The sequence below is a fragment of the Squalius cephalus genome (genome assembly GCF_949319135.1).
Source record: "Squalius cephalus genome assembly, chromosome: 24".
NCBI lineage: Eukaryota > Metazoa > Chordata > Actinopteri > Cypriniformes > Leuciscidae > Squalius > Squalius cephalus.
In genome coordinates, this window is record NC_137145.1 from 29,323,859 (window position 1) to 29,344,018 (window position 20,160).

General features: G+C 37.2%; 1 protein-coding gene across 3 annotated transcripts in view; it reads left to right on the forward strand.

Moving 5' to 3' along the window:
- LOC307153122 (uncharacterized protein) overlaps nt 1–20,160 on the forward strand; it is an 88,967-nt gene that overhangs the window by 9,395 nt on the left and 59,412 nt on the right. Inside the window, exons 2-7 of one of the 3 annotated variants that reach the window (XM_079862294.1) lie at nt 99–282; nt 7,675–8,054; nt 8,855–8,875; nt 8,918–8,983; nt 18,307–18,504; nt 18,715–18,855. In XM_079862294.1, coding sequence (XP_079718420.1) covers nt 99–282; nt 7,675–8,054; nt 8,855–8,875; nt 8,918–8,983; nt 18,307–18,504; nt 18,715–18,855 — 990 coding nt within the window. Of the gene's footprint in view, nt 1–98; nt 283–1,110; nt 1,127–7,674; nt 8,055–8,854; nt 8,984–18,306; nt 18,505–18,714; nt 18,856–20,160 lie in introns of those variants that run through there. The other 2 variants (XM_079862293.1, XM_079862295.1) reach the window with 2 other exon arrangements.

Genomic DNA, 20,160 nt, shown 5'->3' on the forward strand with positions numbered 1-20,160 from the left:
CGAGGTGTCGGAACCCTGTAATTGAACATGAATGTTTCTACTTTATAATGTGTTATGGAAACGACTGATTGTGCTTGTTTTTTTGTGTGTGTCCTCAGGATATTCAGGCATTCCTGACATGTGTAATGAGAGACAGGCTAGCTAGAGCCCTATTCCAGCTTGCTATATGCTGTGGCTCCTTGGACGCGCCTCAGGACCTGGTAGATAAAGAGAAACCTCAGATAAAAGCAGAGGCAAATAAAGCTACGGAAGAGAGAGCAACGGAGATGCTCCCCATTGAAGGTGTGCACTTAATCACCTCATTAGTCATCTTATTCTCCTTTTCTGTTTTAGCACCCTCTAAGGTTAAGGCCCTGATGTACTCACAGCAAAGTCTTTTTTTGTCCTCCGCTTAGGGTTTAAAAGTGAACATCCAACGGCATTTAGATGAATATGTCAATATGTGCTGCTCTTTCCTCTCAATAACACAATAAACACACAACAGAAATGAGAAAACAGCAGTTCAGAAAGCATCTTCTGTTCATAGAGATGTGGAAATGTTTATATTCAGACTCTCCTGTCTCGTCACGTTTATTCATACAGCACTTTATACAGTAGATGTGTTACAGTATTAAACATGAACAACAATATCAGTCTCTTTCACTTAGTCACAGCTTCAGTTTCTACTAAAAAGCGGCTCTTCAGTGTGTTCATGTTTTTAATCGCCTCTGAACAGAAGAAATTAACCAGAGATTCACACCTCAAAGAAGGCGGAGCCTCTGAGCCACACCCACCTTATACATCATCATCACACCGACCAATAGAGATAGAGCACATTCAGGCCACGCCCACACCGGGGGGGGGGGGGGTAATCAATCCAAACGTCTTTATTGACTTTGTATTGTGTGAAGCTGCCTCCTTGTTATTTCTGACTTGTAACAAAAAACAAAACGATGTCTAAAAGCTGCTATGTGACAAGGTGTACTGCAAACAAGCTAAAGAAAACAGAAATAAGTGTTTATAAGCTGTCGACCCCAAAAAACGAGCGTTTAAGGACACAAAAGTGGATTCGTCACATTCGCGGCAGCATTACGTCTGTCTCCTGCACGCGAAACAGGAGGAGAGAAGGAGAAGCGAGTTGGTAAATGTCAGTTCAATTCTAAGTTCATTCTTTATGTGCGTAGAGGTGTGCGATGTGTATTGTCTATTATGATATTGTAATCATTGTTTTAACAATGTACGCGGCACTGCGAGCTGACATCGATTTTGTCCCTCGTGCTTTCACTGCGTGATGTGTGCAGTTATAGGTATGTTCCCAAATTAGTTTTTGTCTCATATTTATATCATATTATGTTGTTATCATAGGCCTATAATATCACATCAGCAAGAGTTCTGTTTTACCGTGCACAATTGCAAATGTGATATTTATTTTATATAACAGTTAAATTAACAATAAATTAACATTGTTACATTTTATAAACAATATTGTCAGTATTGTTTGTTTTTCCTTTATTTCGCTGACGAGAATTTCAAAATGAAGCCATAGCAGAGTCTCAATGCAACAGACAGCGCTGATTTTTTGAATGGAATCCGAGTTTTGAACGAATCAATGTAATGATTCAATGAACAATCACTTGCTTCTTTCCCGAATGAATCAGCCGTTTGAACAAATCGGTTGAATGAATGACTCCCTCAACTCACTTATTAAGACAGTGACTTGCCGCCACCTACTGGCAGTTTTAGTTTCACATTTAAAGTAGCCTACCCTGTAATTAGAGCGTTAAAATTAGAAATCAGTTCATATTTAGCAATCTCATAGCTTTATTTATGCAATTGTAAATGTAGTGTAACCAGATCTGATGCCACTTCTGTGTCACCTCTGCACTGCAAAGATGGACTTTGGTTTAATGATTTAATTTGACTGTTAACAGTGGTATAATTTAATTATTCTAATAGAATTTAATTTGAATGTTAGAATTTGACATGAAAGGTGATGCATACATCTACAAATTCAAAATGTCCATTTATATGTGAAAATGCCCCTGGAAATCAATTTAAGATGGCAAATATTACCCCTTAATTAAAAAAGGTTAATTTCTGTCACTGCTGTGAACTGACCACTGCATAGAATATGAAAAATATGAATATCTTCGCCAGTCAGCTGTCAACAACAGGCCTAAACCAGCCATGGCACCAAGCACAGAAACACAATCAGCAACATATTATCTAATTATTATCAACAAAACTTTGAAAATATTGAGACATATTTTGTCAATGTTGCACACCCCTAATGCATGGTATTAATTTTGATTTCTTCAGGTCTTAAAGGGTCTTAAAAAGGTCTTAAAAAGCCTTAAATTTGACTTGTGTGCAGAAACCCTGAAGTTATTTGGGAGCTGACTTTGCTCAAAGAGGTAGTGAAATGAAGCAAGATGATCTGATAGATAGAGTTAAAGAGGTTATAAGAAAATATCCAGCTGCAAGCAACTCCATTAGTGAACTGGAGAATGGCTACTCCCTCTTATTTGGGTCTGCACTGCCGTTAAAAACCTACTCCGTTTGTCCAGTTGTAGATGATAAACAAGCAGGAGCAAAGTGCCTTGACAGTAAGAGTATATACAGTTATATAGACAAGTACATAAACAGTTCCTTGTTCTTAAAGGGATAGTTCACCCAAAAATGAAAATGGCCCCATGATTTACTCACCCTGAAGTCATCCTAGATGTATGGAATTCTTCTTTCAGACGAATACAATCAGAGTTATATTCAAAAATGTCCTGGCTCTTGCAAGCTTTATAATGGGAGTGAATGGGCACCATTTTTTTTTTAAGTCCATTCAAATGCATCCATCCATGATAAAAGTGCATCTATCCATCATAAAAGTGTCCCAAACTGCTCTGTGGGGGGGTTAATAAAGGCCTTCTGAAGTGAAGCGATGCATTCATGCAAGAAAAATATCCATATTTAAAACTTCATCGACTAAAATATCTAGCTTCTGGCAGACGGACGCACGCAAGTCGACTTACGCCAAAAGAGTAACACTAGAACTTGACGAACAACGTAATGACGAACGCAGTTGCCCAGCCCTGTTTGTTTGAACCGCGAGAGGCGTCAGTTGCCGTCATTACGTTGTGCGTCAAGTTCAAATGTTTCTCTTTTGGCGTAAGTCGACTTTTTAAACATGGTTTTAAATAACTTTTAAAAGTTTTAAACATGGACATTTTTCTTTCATGAACGCATCGCTTCGCTTCAGAAGGCCTTTATTAACCCCTGCAGAGCCGTGTGGAGCACTTTATGATGGATAGATGCACTTTAATGATGGATAGATGCACTTTTATCATGGATAGTTGCACTTTTATGATGGATAGATGCACTTTTATGATGGATAGATGCACTTTTATGATGGACAGATGCACTTTTATGATGGACAGATTAGGGGTGGGAGATATTGACAAAAATGAATATCTCGATATTTTTTTCCAATATCTCGATATCGATATTCAGACGATATTTTTGCCATCCTTCAAAGAAATGTGTGCAAACTGGCAAAGAAGGTCCAGTTGGTCTTTTGACTTGCTGCATTTGACTTATTATTGTAGGCTATAGAAAAAAAAAAACAATAAAGGAGCTAACTAAACAGAATCTGAGTTAGCCCCTACTTTGTGCACTTAAAAAAAAAAAAAAAAAAAAAACGGAACTAGGCACCTCTTGCAACAGTGATTATTAAATCAAACAACAATATTGTTGATGATAAATTCAAAGTAAAAAATGTTCTTTTCAAAACGCTATAAATCCCTCAATTTTTTCCCCAAAACGCAAAATCCATCTTTTTTTTTTTTTTTTTTTTTTCAAAAATTGATGGTTTGTCTTTTTAAAAAAGTCTTTTGTCTTTTATTTTTCGTGTTTGCATTTATGAGGAAAAAACAATATTACGTCACAGTTCTCCATTATGGACGCGAGCGCTCTGAAAGCGCACTAAAAGACTTTCAAACTTTCACAGAGACCTCAAAACAGAAAGCACAAAGCCTTTCTTTAAAACGAATTTCGTTTTGTATTAATTGTATCTTAGTTTTAATATTTTTTTCATTACCAATTTCTGGATTTAATGCATAAAAATAAAAATAAAACTATGTAGCCTAATAAATGTGCATTTCTCCGGTGCGTTCACTAGCCTACTGCAAAGATCGCGAGTCAATAGAATAGCCTATCATAAACTTCATCTTTGCAGCCGACACAGAAATTAATAAACAATTAAAATGTCTTATTGCAATATTTTACATAATCATTACTTTTGCTGGTTCTTTGAGGCAGCTTTTTAGGTTTATGGCGTTTTGGAAAAGAGCTCTTCACGTACAAACACCGTTTCACCAAGGCACAGCGGCCCTTCAGCACATAAGAACAAAAAGAGAAAAAGCACGGACTTACTAATTACGAAACTTTGATGTGGTTGAACAGGTGAAAAAGTCACAAATTCCTCTGCAACTCAAACCTTCTCAGTACGAGTTATGAAGGAAGAGAACAGCATTAAAGTTTTCAGCGCGTCCTCCTCTGATTGCTGTGTTGTGACTGAAAAAGTGCGTGCAGGAGCACATGCGCAAAACGTAGGTTTGTAAAATGTCCTTTTGTAAAATGACATATTATAAAATAAAAATAATTCTTATATCATTTTACAAAACGGTTTTGCGCATGTGCTTCTGCGCGCACTATTTCGTGCGTTTTTGACGACACGGGACCATGGGCTGGGCCACTCGTTGCTTCCGGAATAGTACTGCCCTACAGTGTTAAAAATCGCTACATATAATTGTTTAGAATGTTATAGTGTGCGTTATTTGTTTTCTCTTTAACTTCTTTCAGCTCTTTTCATGTTTGGGGGGTCGGATTGTACAAATTATGAAATATTCGATATCCCAATTTTGCATATCGTCCAGACAACAATTTGGATATTATCGTCTAAACGATATATCGCCCACCTCTAGGACAGATGCACTTTTATGATGGATAGTTGCACTTTATGATGGATAGATTCACTTTAATGATGGATAGATTCACTTTTATAATGGACAGATGCACTTTTATGATGGATAGATGCACTTTATGATGGATAGATTCACTTTAATGATGGATAGATTCACTTTTATGATGGACAGATGCACTTTTATGATGGACAGATGCACTTTTATGATGATAGATGCACTTTTATGATGGATAGATGCACTTTATGATGGATAGATTCACTTTAATGATGGATAGATTCACTTTTATAATGGACAGATGCACTTTTATGATGGATAGATGCACTTTTATGATGGATAGATGCACTTTTATGATGGATAGATTCACTTTTATAATGGACAGTTGCACTTTTATGATGGACAGATGCACTTTTTTGATGGACAGATGCACTTTTATGATGGATAGATGCACTTTTATGATGGACGGATGCACTTTATGATGGATAGATTCACTTTAATGATGGATAGATGCACTTTTATGATGGACAGATGCACTTTATGATGGATAGATTCACTTTAATGATGGATAGATTCACTTTTATAATGGATAGATGCACTTTTATGATGGACAGATGCACTTTTATGATGGATAGAAGCACTTTTATGATGGATAGATGCACTTTATGATGGACAGATTCACTTTAATGATGGGTAGATTCACTTTTATAATGGACAGATGCACTTTTATGATGGACAAATGCACTTTTATGATGGATAGAAGCAATTTAATAATGGATAGATGCACTATTATGATGGATAGATGCACTTTTATAATGGATAGATGCACTTTTATAATGGATAGATGGATAGATGCACATTTATGATGGATAGAAGCACTTTAATGATGGATAGAAGAACTTTAATGATGGATAGATTAGGGCTGGGCGATAAAACGATAACGATATGTATCGCGATAGACACGTAATCAATATCAATAAAAAATGCGTTCGATAAAACGTTCGATAATTTTTTTTTTTTTTCGTCGGAAGAAACCAGCAAAGCAAGTTTGATTGCATGAACAAAGGCACTCACTCTCTAGTAACTAGATAAAACAGGAAAAGTCAGCTCGCCTGACTTAAAGTCTGACCGACCGTAGTCAGACCAATGTCATCTGCAGATTATGCAAGACCGTCGTCAGTTTCTCTGTTATTCGCGTGCAGATGCGCTGTTCTAGCGTGTGCGTTTCTCAGCGCATACATGTGAAGCTCACATGCACTAAAAGCCTGTCTACCAGCGCCTGAATACTAAGTTATCTTTCGAGTCTTATTTTGCTAATACTGTTATATACACACAAGGTTTACATAAACTAGTCGGATATGTCTAAAGTGAAAGCAAACTTGAGAAAATTGAGAGAAAATCTGCTTGTCAAATGCGTGTATAATAGACGCGTCGCGCGCAGCTCTTAAAGAGACAGTAGTAATAGTAAACACGCTGCCGCTTGTCCTTAAAGGGATAGTTCACCCAAAAATAAAAATTATCTCATTATTTACGCACTCTAATGTTGTTCCAAACCTGTATTAATTGCCTTCTAATATTTTCTAATATTAATATTTTGAAGAATGTGGGTATCCAAACAGTAGCTGGTCCCCATTGACTTCCATAGGAGAAAAATATACTATGGAAGTCACTGGGGTACATCAACTGTTGGTCATTCTTCCAAATAACTTTTATTTTCAACAGAAGAAAGAAACTTATTCGAGTTTAAAACAACGTGAGAGAGTAAATTATGAAAATTAGAATTTTTAGGAGAACTATCCCTTTAATGTTAATAAAACAACAAAATGTAAAGAGAAAAATCACTCACTGCTCTTGACTAATAACTTTATTAATAGCTTTAATAAGTATCAATGTATAATTTACAGAAAATAGAAAGAAATAGATTTATAGAATTTATAGAAAGAAATCGTAATATTATATTTTTGCCATATCGCCCACCCCTTTATAAAGCATTTCTTACGTATTCTTTAATTTTGCACCTTAATGTTAAGAGATAATTGTTAAGTGTTCATTGTGATTTTAGACTTTTGAGTTTTCCATGGTCGTGTTGACATTTCTGCCTTTATAACTGATGGGATTATAATCAGAGGTAGGTTAAGTTTAAAATAAAAAATCTTTAAATGTAATATATTTGTCTCCTGGACTGGTCCTTATTTTAAATATGTTATAAAAAAATTCAATAATTATCGATATCGACCGATATGAAACACTTATATCGTGATACAGTTTTCTGCCATATCGCCCAGCCCTAGGATAGATGCACTTTTATGATGGATAGAAGCACTTTTATGATGGATAGAAGCACTTTAATAATGGATAGATGCACTTTTATGATGGATAGATGCACTTTTATAATGGATAGATGCACTTTTATAATGGATAGATGGATAGATGCACTTTTTATGATGGATAGAAGTACTTTAATGATGGATACTATGCACTTTTATGATGGTTAGAAGCACTTTGATGGATAGAAGCACTTTAATGATGGATAGAAGTACTTTTATGATGGATAGATGCACTTGAATGGACATTTTTTAATACAACTTCGATTTTATTCGTCTGAAGAAGAATGTCATACCCCTAGGATGACTTCAGGGTGAGTAAATCATGGGGTCGTTTTCATTTTTTGGGTGAACTATAACTTTAAGTCTTTAAAAACACATTGTTGGCTTTATTCTTGTAGGACCACAACAGAAGATTGATGAGGAAGCAAAGAAGGTTCAGTCCAAACCTGTGGTGGATGAACAAGTGGTTCGGCCCAAGACAAGTTCAGTCGTCCCTGGTAATCTGTCAGCTAGTGACTTCCCAGTTCTTGGTTCCAAGATGCCCAATGCTGAGGAGAAGAAACTGAAGGAGGGAAGAGGGCTTGTCTTCTATGAGTCCTTCTACAGCCAGATGAGGGAGGTTCATGGTGCAAACATGAGGGCAGCAGAAGCCTTGCTGGAAGATGAAAACAATGTTGGGAGACAGAGAAAGGCCATGAGCTCAAGCGAAGTGAACAGTTTGGCGGAGGATGTCATGAGAGCCCTTGCAGCCGAAGGAGAGCATGTGACCATCGAGAGGGTTAGTGTCTTGGGAAATTATCCAGACCTTAGTGCTGGGCGGTATGACCAAACATTTATATCACGGTATTTTTCAAAATTATACCAGTTTCACGGTACATGACGGTGTATTATTTATTTTTTTGAAAGCATGACTGGGTGTTAACCACATTTTATTCTGATTGAGAGAGGAAAAACTGCAGTGGATTGACTCAGAATGCCCTATTTTACTGTCATGAGTGAATATTGTAGAAAAATCCCACACTAGTATTAATACAGGTTTGTAAGACCCCATAAAATGATGGTGTTTACAAAGAGGTCCAGCAGGAGGCGCTCATAAACGCTGTTTTATCAGGAAAGATAAAGAAAGATTGAATGAAAATAACATGGAAACTTTTCTAAAGACAGTCAGTTCCCTCCAAATACATTCATGTAAAAACACCCGTGCCGCGTCTTGACTTTGAAACATGCAGTGCTCATGTTTATTTAACAATGTCAAGCCTTCTGGAAAATCTATTTGTGCCGGGCAGTGTTGATATTGTGAACCAATCAATGGGAAACACTGTAATATAATTTGACAGCTATTAATTATAGTTTAACCTGTCCATCTTCATACATCTGTGCATCACCACACAGTGCAACAGTGAAAAGACCCTCTCAAACAGTGTTGCGCAGTGTTGATATTAAACAATCATATCATAACAAAAATAAACACCGGTATTCGGTATGAACCGGTATACTGACCAGCACTATCCAGACCTATTTTGTGCTTATCCCAATGTCAATAGCATGACTAATTTTTTTTTTTTTATAATGCCAAAGGTAATAAGCAGAGTTTGCTCACTTCTACAAGTGTCTACTTTGGAAGATATGAATGTGGACGCTCTTCGGCATCTTCCTGCAGTGCAGAACCTTCAGCGCACCATCCAGGAGATCAATCTGTACATTGAGGTATGAGGTCTACACAAAAGTCCCAGTGTAGGTTTGCATACCTGCCAACCTTGCAAAAAATTTTTGCGTACGGGGGCGAGGGGGGGGGGGGGGGGGGTGGGGGGGGGGGGGTGTTGTATGGGCGGTTTGGACGACGACACGCATGCATTAATTGCATTGCATATAATGTGTGCTGGTCAACTAGTCTAAAATTAAGAAACCCCTAGAACACAGTAAAAATATATATATATAAAAAAGATAAAAACATAGGAACATTGTGTACAATTAAGATTTATTTTCCAATATCCAAATATTCAATTCAATTCAATTCAAATGTATTTGTATAGCGCTTTTCACAATACATATTGTCTCAAAGCAGCTTTACAGAAAGTGCATTTCAGAAATGTACATAGAAAAATACAGTTAGTTAATCATGTATTAATTTAGGGCATAACATATCGCCAGCGTCGAGTCGTCTCTTCACAGGAGTCGAGTCGTCTCTGCACGGGTGTTGGGGCATCTGAAGGTTCCATGAGAGGCTGGATACAAACTGGAGCTGACGAACTATTTACTAGCGTCCTGAGATAACAACAGAAAAGCAGATGGGAAATAATTAGCATAGCTGCTGTTCATAATATTAATGCATTCGATATGATTCAACTGTAGTATAAAAGGTAGTATTATGCGAACGCTTGGCTAAAGAGATGCGTCTTTAATCTAGTTTTAAACTGGGACAGTGAGTCTGAGCCTCGAACAATATCAGGAAGGCCATTCCAGAGTTTAGGAGCTAAATGTGAGAACGCCCTCCCTCCTTTAGTGGACTTAGATATCCTAGGAATGACCAGAAGCCTTGAATTTAGTGATCTTAAAGAGCGCAATGGATTGTAGGGTGATAAAAGTTCTGTTAAATACCCAGGAGCTAAACCATTTAGGGCTTTATAGGTCAGTAGTAATACTTTGTAATTGATACGGAACTTAATAGGTAACCAGTGTAGAGATGATAGAATTGGTGTTATGTAATCATATTTCCTTGACCTAGTAAGAACTCTAGCAGCTGCATTTTGGACCAACTGTAGCTTGTTTATTGAGGATGCAGGACAACCAGCTAATAAAGCATTATAGTAATCTAGTCTCGAGGTCATGAATGCATGAACTAACTTTTCTGCATCAGAAACAGATAGCATGTTACGTAGCTTAGCAATGTTTTTAAGGTGGAAAAAGGCTGTTCTTGTAACATATGAAATATGATTTTCGAAAGACAAGTTGCGATCTAGTATAACACCCAGGTCTTTTACTGTAGTGGATAAAGTAACATGACATCCTTCTAAATTAAAGTTGTATTGCAAGAGGTTTTGTGGGCAGTTTTTTGGGCCAATAAGTAATACCTCCGTTTTATCTGAATTTAATAGCAGAAAATTACACGTCATCCAGTATTTTATATCTTTAACCCCCTGAGGTCGGCTATCGCTCCGGCGCGATAGGCTCGTTTTTTTCCTTATCAGTGCAAAAAAGAATCAAAATACTAATATTAATTTTTATCATATATGCTTGTGTTATACATCAATCGATCCTGTTAAGTGTGTATTTTTTTTGTGTATACTCATAATAAAAACAAAGTGTTGTGCTTTTCGCCAAATAAAGAAAAATAAACATGATGCGAGTTCTGCCTCCTCTCTGTCAGTGCAGTCAATTCTGAAACGCGTCCGAAAATTGAATTCTCTTCTTTTAAATGAAGTAATTTATATAAAAAACAAATATTCTCAGTTCATGTACTATGTATGAAAAGAGAGAGATGTCAGTCGTTCTCATCTCAGCTCATTAAGTTGTAATGTGACCCCGCCCACGGAGAGCGCGCGCTATTCAAACGCAAATGTGAGGCGATCCAGGCAAACCTGTGAACGCCCACAGTCAGCTGGATAACACACACCGCGAGTTCACTTTCAGTCTCATGTACTTCGGAATAATACTATCTTGATAATAATCCTGGAAAATTTACCTCAGAAGTGCTAGAAGTTTCATTTCGAGGAGCAACAGACCCGGCTGAGGAATAGGTCAGTTCAGTTCCCTTTGTTCTAATCGCAATAGTGTCTGTCTATACACGCAAAAAGACTGTTGAAATATGAATCGCGTTTCTGAGTGTGAATGAATGAATGAATGTACATATGCGCGCTGTTGTGTAGCTACTACAGCTGGCAAAAATACTGTTTAAAAATGAATCGCGTTTTTGTGTGTGAATGAATGAACAGCTTTTAGCAAACTCTATTCCTATACTGAGATGAGGAATATATACTGTATATATGTGTTTTGTCAAAAATAAAGTCATCAACTAATGAATTCTTTACTTTGAAATACGTATGATAAAATGTATACTTTAGTTTTGAAAGACGTTGACTAGTTTTGAATAGATTATAAAGGTTTCACTGTACAATAGACTGCCACATCAAATAAGCTTTTGTTTGCCAATTTTGCTCATATCTTAAATAATAGTATGTTTTGTCAAAAATAAAGTCATCAAATAATACGTTTTGTATACTTTAGTTTTTACAAAGAAAGATTACACTTGAATTGTTGTAATTGTAACCTTTTTAAAGCTCCAATATGTAGGAATTTTATAATAAAATTTCCGAAAATAACTTGCACAGTGTGATATATTTCCTCCAGTTGTGTACTTACAATATCTCAAAAGTCTCCAAAGATTTTTTATTTCAGAGAAATTCCGATTTTAAATAACTGGCCGTCCCGGAAAAGAAATGTCGCGCCTCAGTGACGCAATGTCCGCTCTATCCTTTTTTTCCGGTGTGGACCATGTGATAGGATATTCCACCACACCGGATTTTTTTTTTTTTTTTTTTTTTTTTTTTTACAACAACTTTATTGAGTTTTTTTTCTTATCACAATAAACAATAAAGACGTCTGACAAAGAATAAAAAAAGAATAAAATAAAAAATATGACCCACCACACCGGAATATCACATGGTCAAATGCGGAAGTGGTGGTTAAAGCGTTATAGCCATAGACTGTATGGTTATAGCTGTTATGGATCACGATTACTCTTTGGCGAGTATTGAAGTGCCAACAAAACTAAAGCGTCCATATTCGGATACACGCGGAGTCACGGACTGTGTGACAAACGGAGGAATAAAACCCGGATAAATATCGGCCAGACGTTTTCGAGATGGAGAGAGCTGCGTGACTATCTTGGACTTGACAGAGACTGCTCTCGCGAGTGTATTGTAGACAGGTAAGACATGCAACTGTCAATAATAGCACTTATAAACAAAGTTATATTGCTCTTTGTACTTCGGTAAGGCTTTTTATCACGTGTGGTGACCGAGATTATGGCAGTACAATTAAATACAATCGGATATGTTGTTAAAAAAATATATTTAGTCATTACTTGCAAATGTTCGTTCAAATTTACTTTTAGATATTGGTTTGAACACGTTAAACAACACGGCATTAACCATAAAAACGTAAAACTGCACAACATAAACCAAACAAATCATTTGACAAATAGCTGTATGTTGTAACGGGATAATAGGCCTATAGCATAACATTTCACGTTCCTTGCAGTTCATTAATTATGATGACATAAAATAATATGATCAGACATACAGGTAATACAAAAACGAATAAATTACCTCATCCGTGATCATGATTCATTAATTCCATTTAGATACATTGCTATGGTGAAAACGCATTAAAAACGACATCTCCCATCGTCACCTCCTTCATAGCGTCATCAAGCTTCGCCTTTGTTATTGTTGAAACTGCGCCCTCTTGTGGTCACATACCAAAGTTACATAGTGGAGCTTTAATAAAAAAATATATTTACAAGGTAGATGTAAACAAACTATTAAAATGTAAATATAAGCCTTTTCTTTAAATAATTTGTATTGTGTTTTATTAGTGACAAATTTGGGGAGAGGATAAATATTCCAAAACTGAAAATACAGTATGAGAATTAACTGCACAATTACTAGACATGTTTGCCTTGGATATTATACAATTTGCAAGCACAATTTGTGAAAAAAAAAAAAAAATTTTGCGATGCTTCCAACTGTGAACCAATTTGGTAGTGTGTATATACATATATATATGTGTGTGTGTGTATATATATTAAGAGTTCAGATGCAAAAGCCTCTAAATGCCTGTCACGACTCGTTGAATTAGTGAGAGAGGATTCAAGTGCAGGAAGGATCTTTATTAAACAAAACAAAACTACAAACAAAAACCTCCTCAAGGGGGAAAAACAAGACAGGCAAAAGTCAGGACCAGAACACAAGGGAAACATAAATAACGAACCAGCACAGGACTGCAAACACAGGGAGACTAAATAGGGAAGCAAACAAGAGGATAACGGGGAAAGCAGGTGGGGCAAATAATTAAATAATCAGGTAACAAGATGGGAGGGGCTAGACAACTGACAGGAGAGCACATGGCACAAGGAATACAAGACAAGCTATGTGCTCACAACAAACCAAACAAGACACATGACAAACCCAACACTGTGACAATGCCATCTGAAATGTTCTTCTAGAATGATCATTTTTATGAAGCTTGTATATTTAAGTTCAATAATTTCTATATATATATATATATATATTGCTCTTGTATTCTTTCTTGTGGCTATAGGTGACACACCTGAATGAATGGCTCATTAAGTATGCAGGGACATCAGGTGTGAACTACTAAATATTCATGATGGTGTTGGATTGTTTACGCCCCATCCGCATATTGCCTTTTCAAACTAAAAGTGTTTCACAAAATTTAAATCAATGTATCGTTTTATGTGAATGATTAGGCAGGATGATTTTCACATCATTTTGAAGAAAAAACGCTAGGCGACGACATCCATCAGTCAAAAGTCTTATTGACACATATTTAGTATGTGTTTTGTGGCCTTATTTCAGAAACTTTCATTTTTAGTTTTTTCAATAACCATGCATAAACATTATTCTCTCAAAAATGAAAAGATGTACATACATGTTGCTCACATATTATGGTAGCCCTGTTTGTGCTAAATAGAGTGTAATTACACCTTTGCCATTAATATGTTTCTAAGCAACTGAAAAAAGCACAAATGTCAGGGCATGTCAGAACATCTCAAGGACCCCAAAAACACCTCAGACCCCAGAGGGTTAACACACTCTGTCAATTTAGATAATTTAATGTTTTCATCTGGTCGTGATGAAATATATAATTGAGTGTCATCAGCATAACAGTGGAAATTAATTCCATGTTTTCTTATAATATTACCAAGTGGCAGCATATATATTGAGAATAATAGAGGGCCTAACACAGATCCTTGCGGCACTCCATAGTTTACTGACGTTACCTTTGATTTTTCCCCATTTAAACAGACAAAATGGTAGCGGTCTGATAAGTATGATCTAAACCAGCTTAATGCCTGTCCATGAACGCCAGTGTAGTTTTGTAGTCGATCTAAGAGTATTTTGTGATCTATAGTGTCGAACGCAGCGCTAAGATCGAGTAAAACTATTATTGAGATACAGCCTTGGTCAGAAGCTAGAAATAAATCATTTGTAATTTTAACGAGCGCAGTTTCTGTGCTATGATGCGGCCTGAATCCTGACTGAAATTTTTCATAGATATCATTTTCTTGCAAGAAAGAGCACAATTGAGCGGACACAACTTTTTCTAGTATTTTAGACATAAATGGAAGATTTGAAATGGGTCTGTAATTTGCTAGGTTATTATGATCTAATTGCGGTTTCTTAATGAGAGGTTTTATAACTGCCAACTTGAATATTCTTGGAACATGACCTAAAGATAAAGACGAGTTAATAATATTGAGAAGACGCTCTTCCACTACAGGTAACACTTCTTTCAGTAGTTTAGTGGGTATTGGATCTAATAAACATGTTGTTGGTTTAGATGCAATAAGTTTATTTAGCTCTTCCTGTACTAGAGTTGTAAAGTGCTGTAGTTGTTCTTGAGGGGCGATAATTGAGGCTGAATCATAAGACACCACCAAAGATTGTACATTTACAATTGTGTTTCTGATGCTTTCTATTTTCTCAGTGAAGAAATTCATAAAATCATTAATACTACACTGTAACAGAATATTTTGCTCAGGTGATGTCTGTTTATTTGTTAGTCTAGCCACAGTGTTAAATAAAAACCTTGGATTGTTTTGGTTATTTTCTATTAGTTTGCGGAGATGCTCAGCCCTGGCTACTTTTAGGGCCTTTTTATAATGTGACATACTGTCTTTCCACGCGATTCTAAATACTCTAAATTAGTTTGTTTCCATTTACGCTCTAAATTACGAGTTTCTCTCTTGATAACATGCGTAGCAATGTTATACCATGGTGCTTTAGTTTTCTCTCTAACCTTTTTTAATCTAATTGGTGCAACAATATCTAATGTACTAGAGAAAATGGTGCTCATAGTGCTAGTCAGATAGCCGAGATAGATAAGGTAAGCTATTTGAGAATCTATCTATAGTGGTTGGAAGGATTGTTCTGCCTGGTCGATAACGTGGCGCAACATGACAAATTTCAGCAGTATGTAATATGTAAGTTACCATGTAATGGTCAGTGACATCATCACTTTGCGGTATAATATCTATATCGGTTGGATCGGTTCCATATGATATAATTAAATCTAGCGTATGATCAAGACGATGAGTGGGACCAGTGATGTTTTGCTTGACCCCAAAGGAGTTTAATAAATCTGTAAACGCAGCCCCTAAAGCATAATTTGTGTTATCTACGTGTATGTTAAATCTCCAACAATTAATGCTTTATCGACATTGACCAATAGACCTGAGAGAAAGTCTGCAAACTCTTTTAGGAAATCAGCGTAAGGCCCAGGCAGTCTATATACGGTAGCCAAGGCTAGAGATAATAGGGATTTCTTTCTTACATCTGAGAGCGTAACATTTAGTACAAGTACTTTTAAACAAAATAAACTTATAACCCGTTTTCTGAGTAACATTGAGAATATCTCTATAGATTGTTGCAACACCGCCGCCACGACCAATCAAACGGGGCTCATGCTTATAACAGTACCCTGATGGAGTAGACTCATTAAGACCAAAATAATAATTTGGTTTAAGCCAGGTTTCAGTAAGGCAAAGTACATCGAAACTATTATCTGTGACAATTTCATTTACAATAACCGCCTTAGGTGTGAGCGATCTAATGTTTAGAAGACCTAGCTTTAGAAATTGTTTTTGTTCACTAATATTGAGATTTTCTGGTTTAATCACAATTAGGTTTTTCCTAGATCCTACAATAGATTTAATGTTTGACCTCACTAAACGAGGAATAGACAGTTTCAATATAATGTTCTACATTGGTACTTATATCAATTTAGTTGGGACAGCAAAGACTGTGATTTGGACTTTGACTTACTACTCATATGGTGTGTAACGTCTTGGAGATATTGTCCGACAGAAGAGCCGCTCCGATCCTGCTGGGGTGAAGGCCATCAGCACGGAAGAGCCTAGGTCGGAATAATACTAGATGAGAACTAGGTCCCAGAACAGATTCCAATTATTTACAAAGAGCAGTCTCTGTTCATTACACCATGTCATTAGCCATTCAAATATGATACTAAATACCACAGGGAAAAGGGCTTCTATTTGTGACGTGCTGTCTTTGCATTTGAACATTGCACATTTTAAACAGGACACACATTAGCTGAATAAATGTTAGCCAATACAAACATATTTATAGAAAACAGTTGACAAGAATAGACAGGAGTCCAATAATAGCATAACGAATCACTTATTCTAAAAATAATATAAAGTATAAGTTCCGAATCCGACATATAATAAGGGCTGTGTTAACAGTAAAACGTCCGTCATTTAACGAATTTTAAAAGCAGGGATGGATAATACAAAATGCTTTTTTACAGAAAAAGAAACAAGCAAGAACAAAATTTAAACTTAGCCCGTCAATTTTCATTTTACAATGATCATCTCACTGTGTGTGTGCGCGTCCGTGTTTGTGAGAGAGCTCGCGCAGCACTGATAAAACAGTACTTTTTCATCCATAAGTAACTAACGCGCTAGTTTTCATACAAAATAAATATGTAACATAATTAGGTACTTTAGTTATAATTAACACAATAACGTAACACATACGTTTCTCAACACTGAGAATGAATGAATAAATAAACGCAGTTCTCCAGACTCGCGCTTATCAGTAGGCTAATCCACAAATCACAGCACTTTCATAATCACTAAGCCATAGCGATTTCAAGATTTATAGTTCAGCATTACTTGAGCATTTTATTATTTGCATGAATGAATGATCTGTCTTCCTCTTTTCTGAGTGACCATGAACTTAACGGAGTATTTTAAGATAATCCATGTGATCTGTGTGATCATCGAATCCATAAGATTAAGTTAACTCAACAATCAACTTTCCACATCGACCCCAGGCCGTTTCCCTTCATGAGTCAGAGGTACCGTACTGTACTGTACTGTCCTCCATGCTTATGAAATCAGTCAGACGTCGGCCGCGGGAGTGGAAGGGGGATCGAGCGGGAATCTTTATTGGTGTCGATTTTCAGTCTCTTTTTAATGATAGGCCTTACGCATCTGTCAATCATCCCCGCTTGCTATTTGGGGAATGAACCCAGCCCCATGATTGGTCGAACTTTTCTTCTTTTGCTGTAGCTTGATTTGAGGACAGCGCGTGCACAGAGGTGTCACCAGGTTTTTGCGTAGTTTAGAGTGACAAATTGTACCAGCGTACTTTGAAGTCAAAATGCGTATCCGCTACGCAAAATGCGTACATGTTGGCAGGTCTGGGTTTGTGATGAGACTTGTCTCAGAGGCCTGCGTCGCACAAAACAGGCCCTGAAAGAGCGTACGCATAAGTTCACATAAGTTCACACTTCACACACATAAGTTGTGATTTATAAAAACACGCTTGACGGGAGAGTGTGTAAGGACATCTGTAAGTAAACTCTGATTTTTTTTTTTTTTTTTACCTTTATTTAACCAGGCTAATCGGTTGAGAACAGGTTCTCATTTGCAACCGTGACCTGGTCATGCATATGAATATTCTAGAGACACCGATGTTGATCTGAGGGACTGACGGCTGATGAAGGAAAACCACTTTAATATTCATTATGAGTCCTAATCACAAATACAGTGCATGTTCACAATAACATTTTAAATACATACAAGAATAACTGGGGTTTATAAAGGGGATTCTGCGCCGGTTCTGGCGTACGCTCGCTTTTATAAGTCTGACATTTTTTTTGCCGTACAACATTTTTTGCTTTCGGGCGCATGTACACTTTTAGTAATGTTTATAAATGAGACCCCTTGAGTTTACCTGATGTGTTTCTTTCCCTGTCAGTCAGTGGAGGCAGTGTCTTGCGTGTGCACACTTTACGAACTGGGACTGGGTCTGGCCAACCTGAAGAACAAGAAACGCTTTGAAGAACTCCATCTGGGCCCTCTCTGCAAGATCCCTCTTATCCACCGAATGTTCAAAATAGATGCAAATACTAAAGATGATGACGTACGTCAGATTACAACTGTGGACGTTCTTAAGGTGAGTCAGCTTGGCATTGGCTGTGTTCTTGACCAGTGTTCAACATACTCATTGATTGAATAACTTTATTGTGCCCAGGGGGAAATTCTTTTCCACAGCACTGCACTTGTTTAACACACACAACATAACCAATATAATAGGGAAGACACAAAAAAAACAATTCCTATACATCTGCGTTGACGTAACGCTGTGGTTTTCTGCTTGCTTTAGAGTCTCAGAATATTCCGGAGAAGAAGCATGACACCTAGATTTGACCTTGCTGATTTCCTGAAGCACCTTGCAGACCATTATAGCTGCGAGTCGCCTTATGAACTCGGCATCAGAATCCAGAGTCTTGGGTTGCCCATTTCGGTAAGATTCCCTATTGTTGTTGCCATATTTTTTGGGTCTGTCTTCTTTTTGGGTTTCTCTTTCGGAAATGTCTGATTCTGTGTTGAGGGTTCTCACTACAAATAGGGATGCACGATATATCGGCCACCACGTCGGTGTCTGCAGAAAATGTAGCTGAGATATTAAAGCTGATAAACAATGTATTATCTCCTTCAGCTGAGACGCTTCAGATGCCACTGTTCAACATGATGGGATTGAGTTGCTTGAAATATGATTGAATCACTTCAAAAAGGAAAATAGAGTTCAGTGCAACATGTGCAGCGCAAGTCTGTCATATCGGCTACATAAAATTATAATGAAAACATTATTCAGGGATGTGATTCTTCCGGATAAATCCGGAAATCTGGCTTTTCCGACCTGAAAATGATGCTCTCGTAAATCATGCAAATCCGCTTTTTTCTTTTCTTTTTTTTTTCGGGTTGCGCGCAAAGCACGGTTCAGGAATTAGTAAACATAATGACCGCTCACCCCTGTCAACGTTTTTGTGCCTCTGATTCATATCTTCATGTCACTCCGAGTCCGCTAGTAGTCCATTCATTTGTCACGATGGAACTTCCTTCACAGAGCAGAGCTCCACCAAAGAGCCTGCACTCGCTGCCGAAGGTTATCTAAAGTGTGCTATGAATTTTGGACGTGTGGGGCGAACTATTTCTTTTCATAGCTGAAGCTGACAACAGGACAAAATAAATGTAAAGAGAGACATAGTGGAGTTTCTATTATCGTTTTGACAAGTATAATAAATTCTGTAGTCTAAAAGAAAGAAAATCTAGCATTTCGAGATTAAAGTCGAAACAGTTCGAGGATACAGTCTTTCTGTAGAAGTTGCGTGTGTGCTTGCCGTTGTTTCACATTGCTGCACAGGCATTCATAACGGTGCACGTCCACTGGCGCAGATCGAGTGTTTCCAATTCATGTGTGTGTGTGTGTGTGTGCGTGTGCGTGTGTGTGTAAAGAAATGCACTTGTTAAAGGTGCTGTAAGCGATCCCGGGAGACGTTACTTCTTGTTGACATTCGAATTGTTGTCAAACAAAACGGAGGCTAGCTAGACCCTCCCTCCTCCTCATCCCGTCTCCTCCCTCCTCCCCTCCCTTCCGACATAAAGGAAAGTCCAAATAGTCACTACAAACAAAGTTAAGTTTTACTGATACTTCATTCAATGAGTAATGTCGCCAAGTTAGATAAATGCTTTTATATATTGCAAAACAGAATGCAGAAAAAGAGAAACATTATCTTAAAATCGTCTCGCCACCTGAGGTTATAAATAG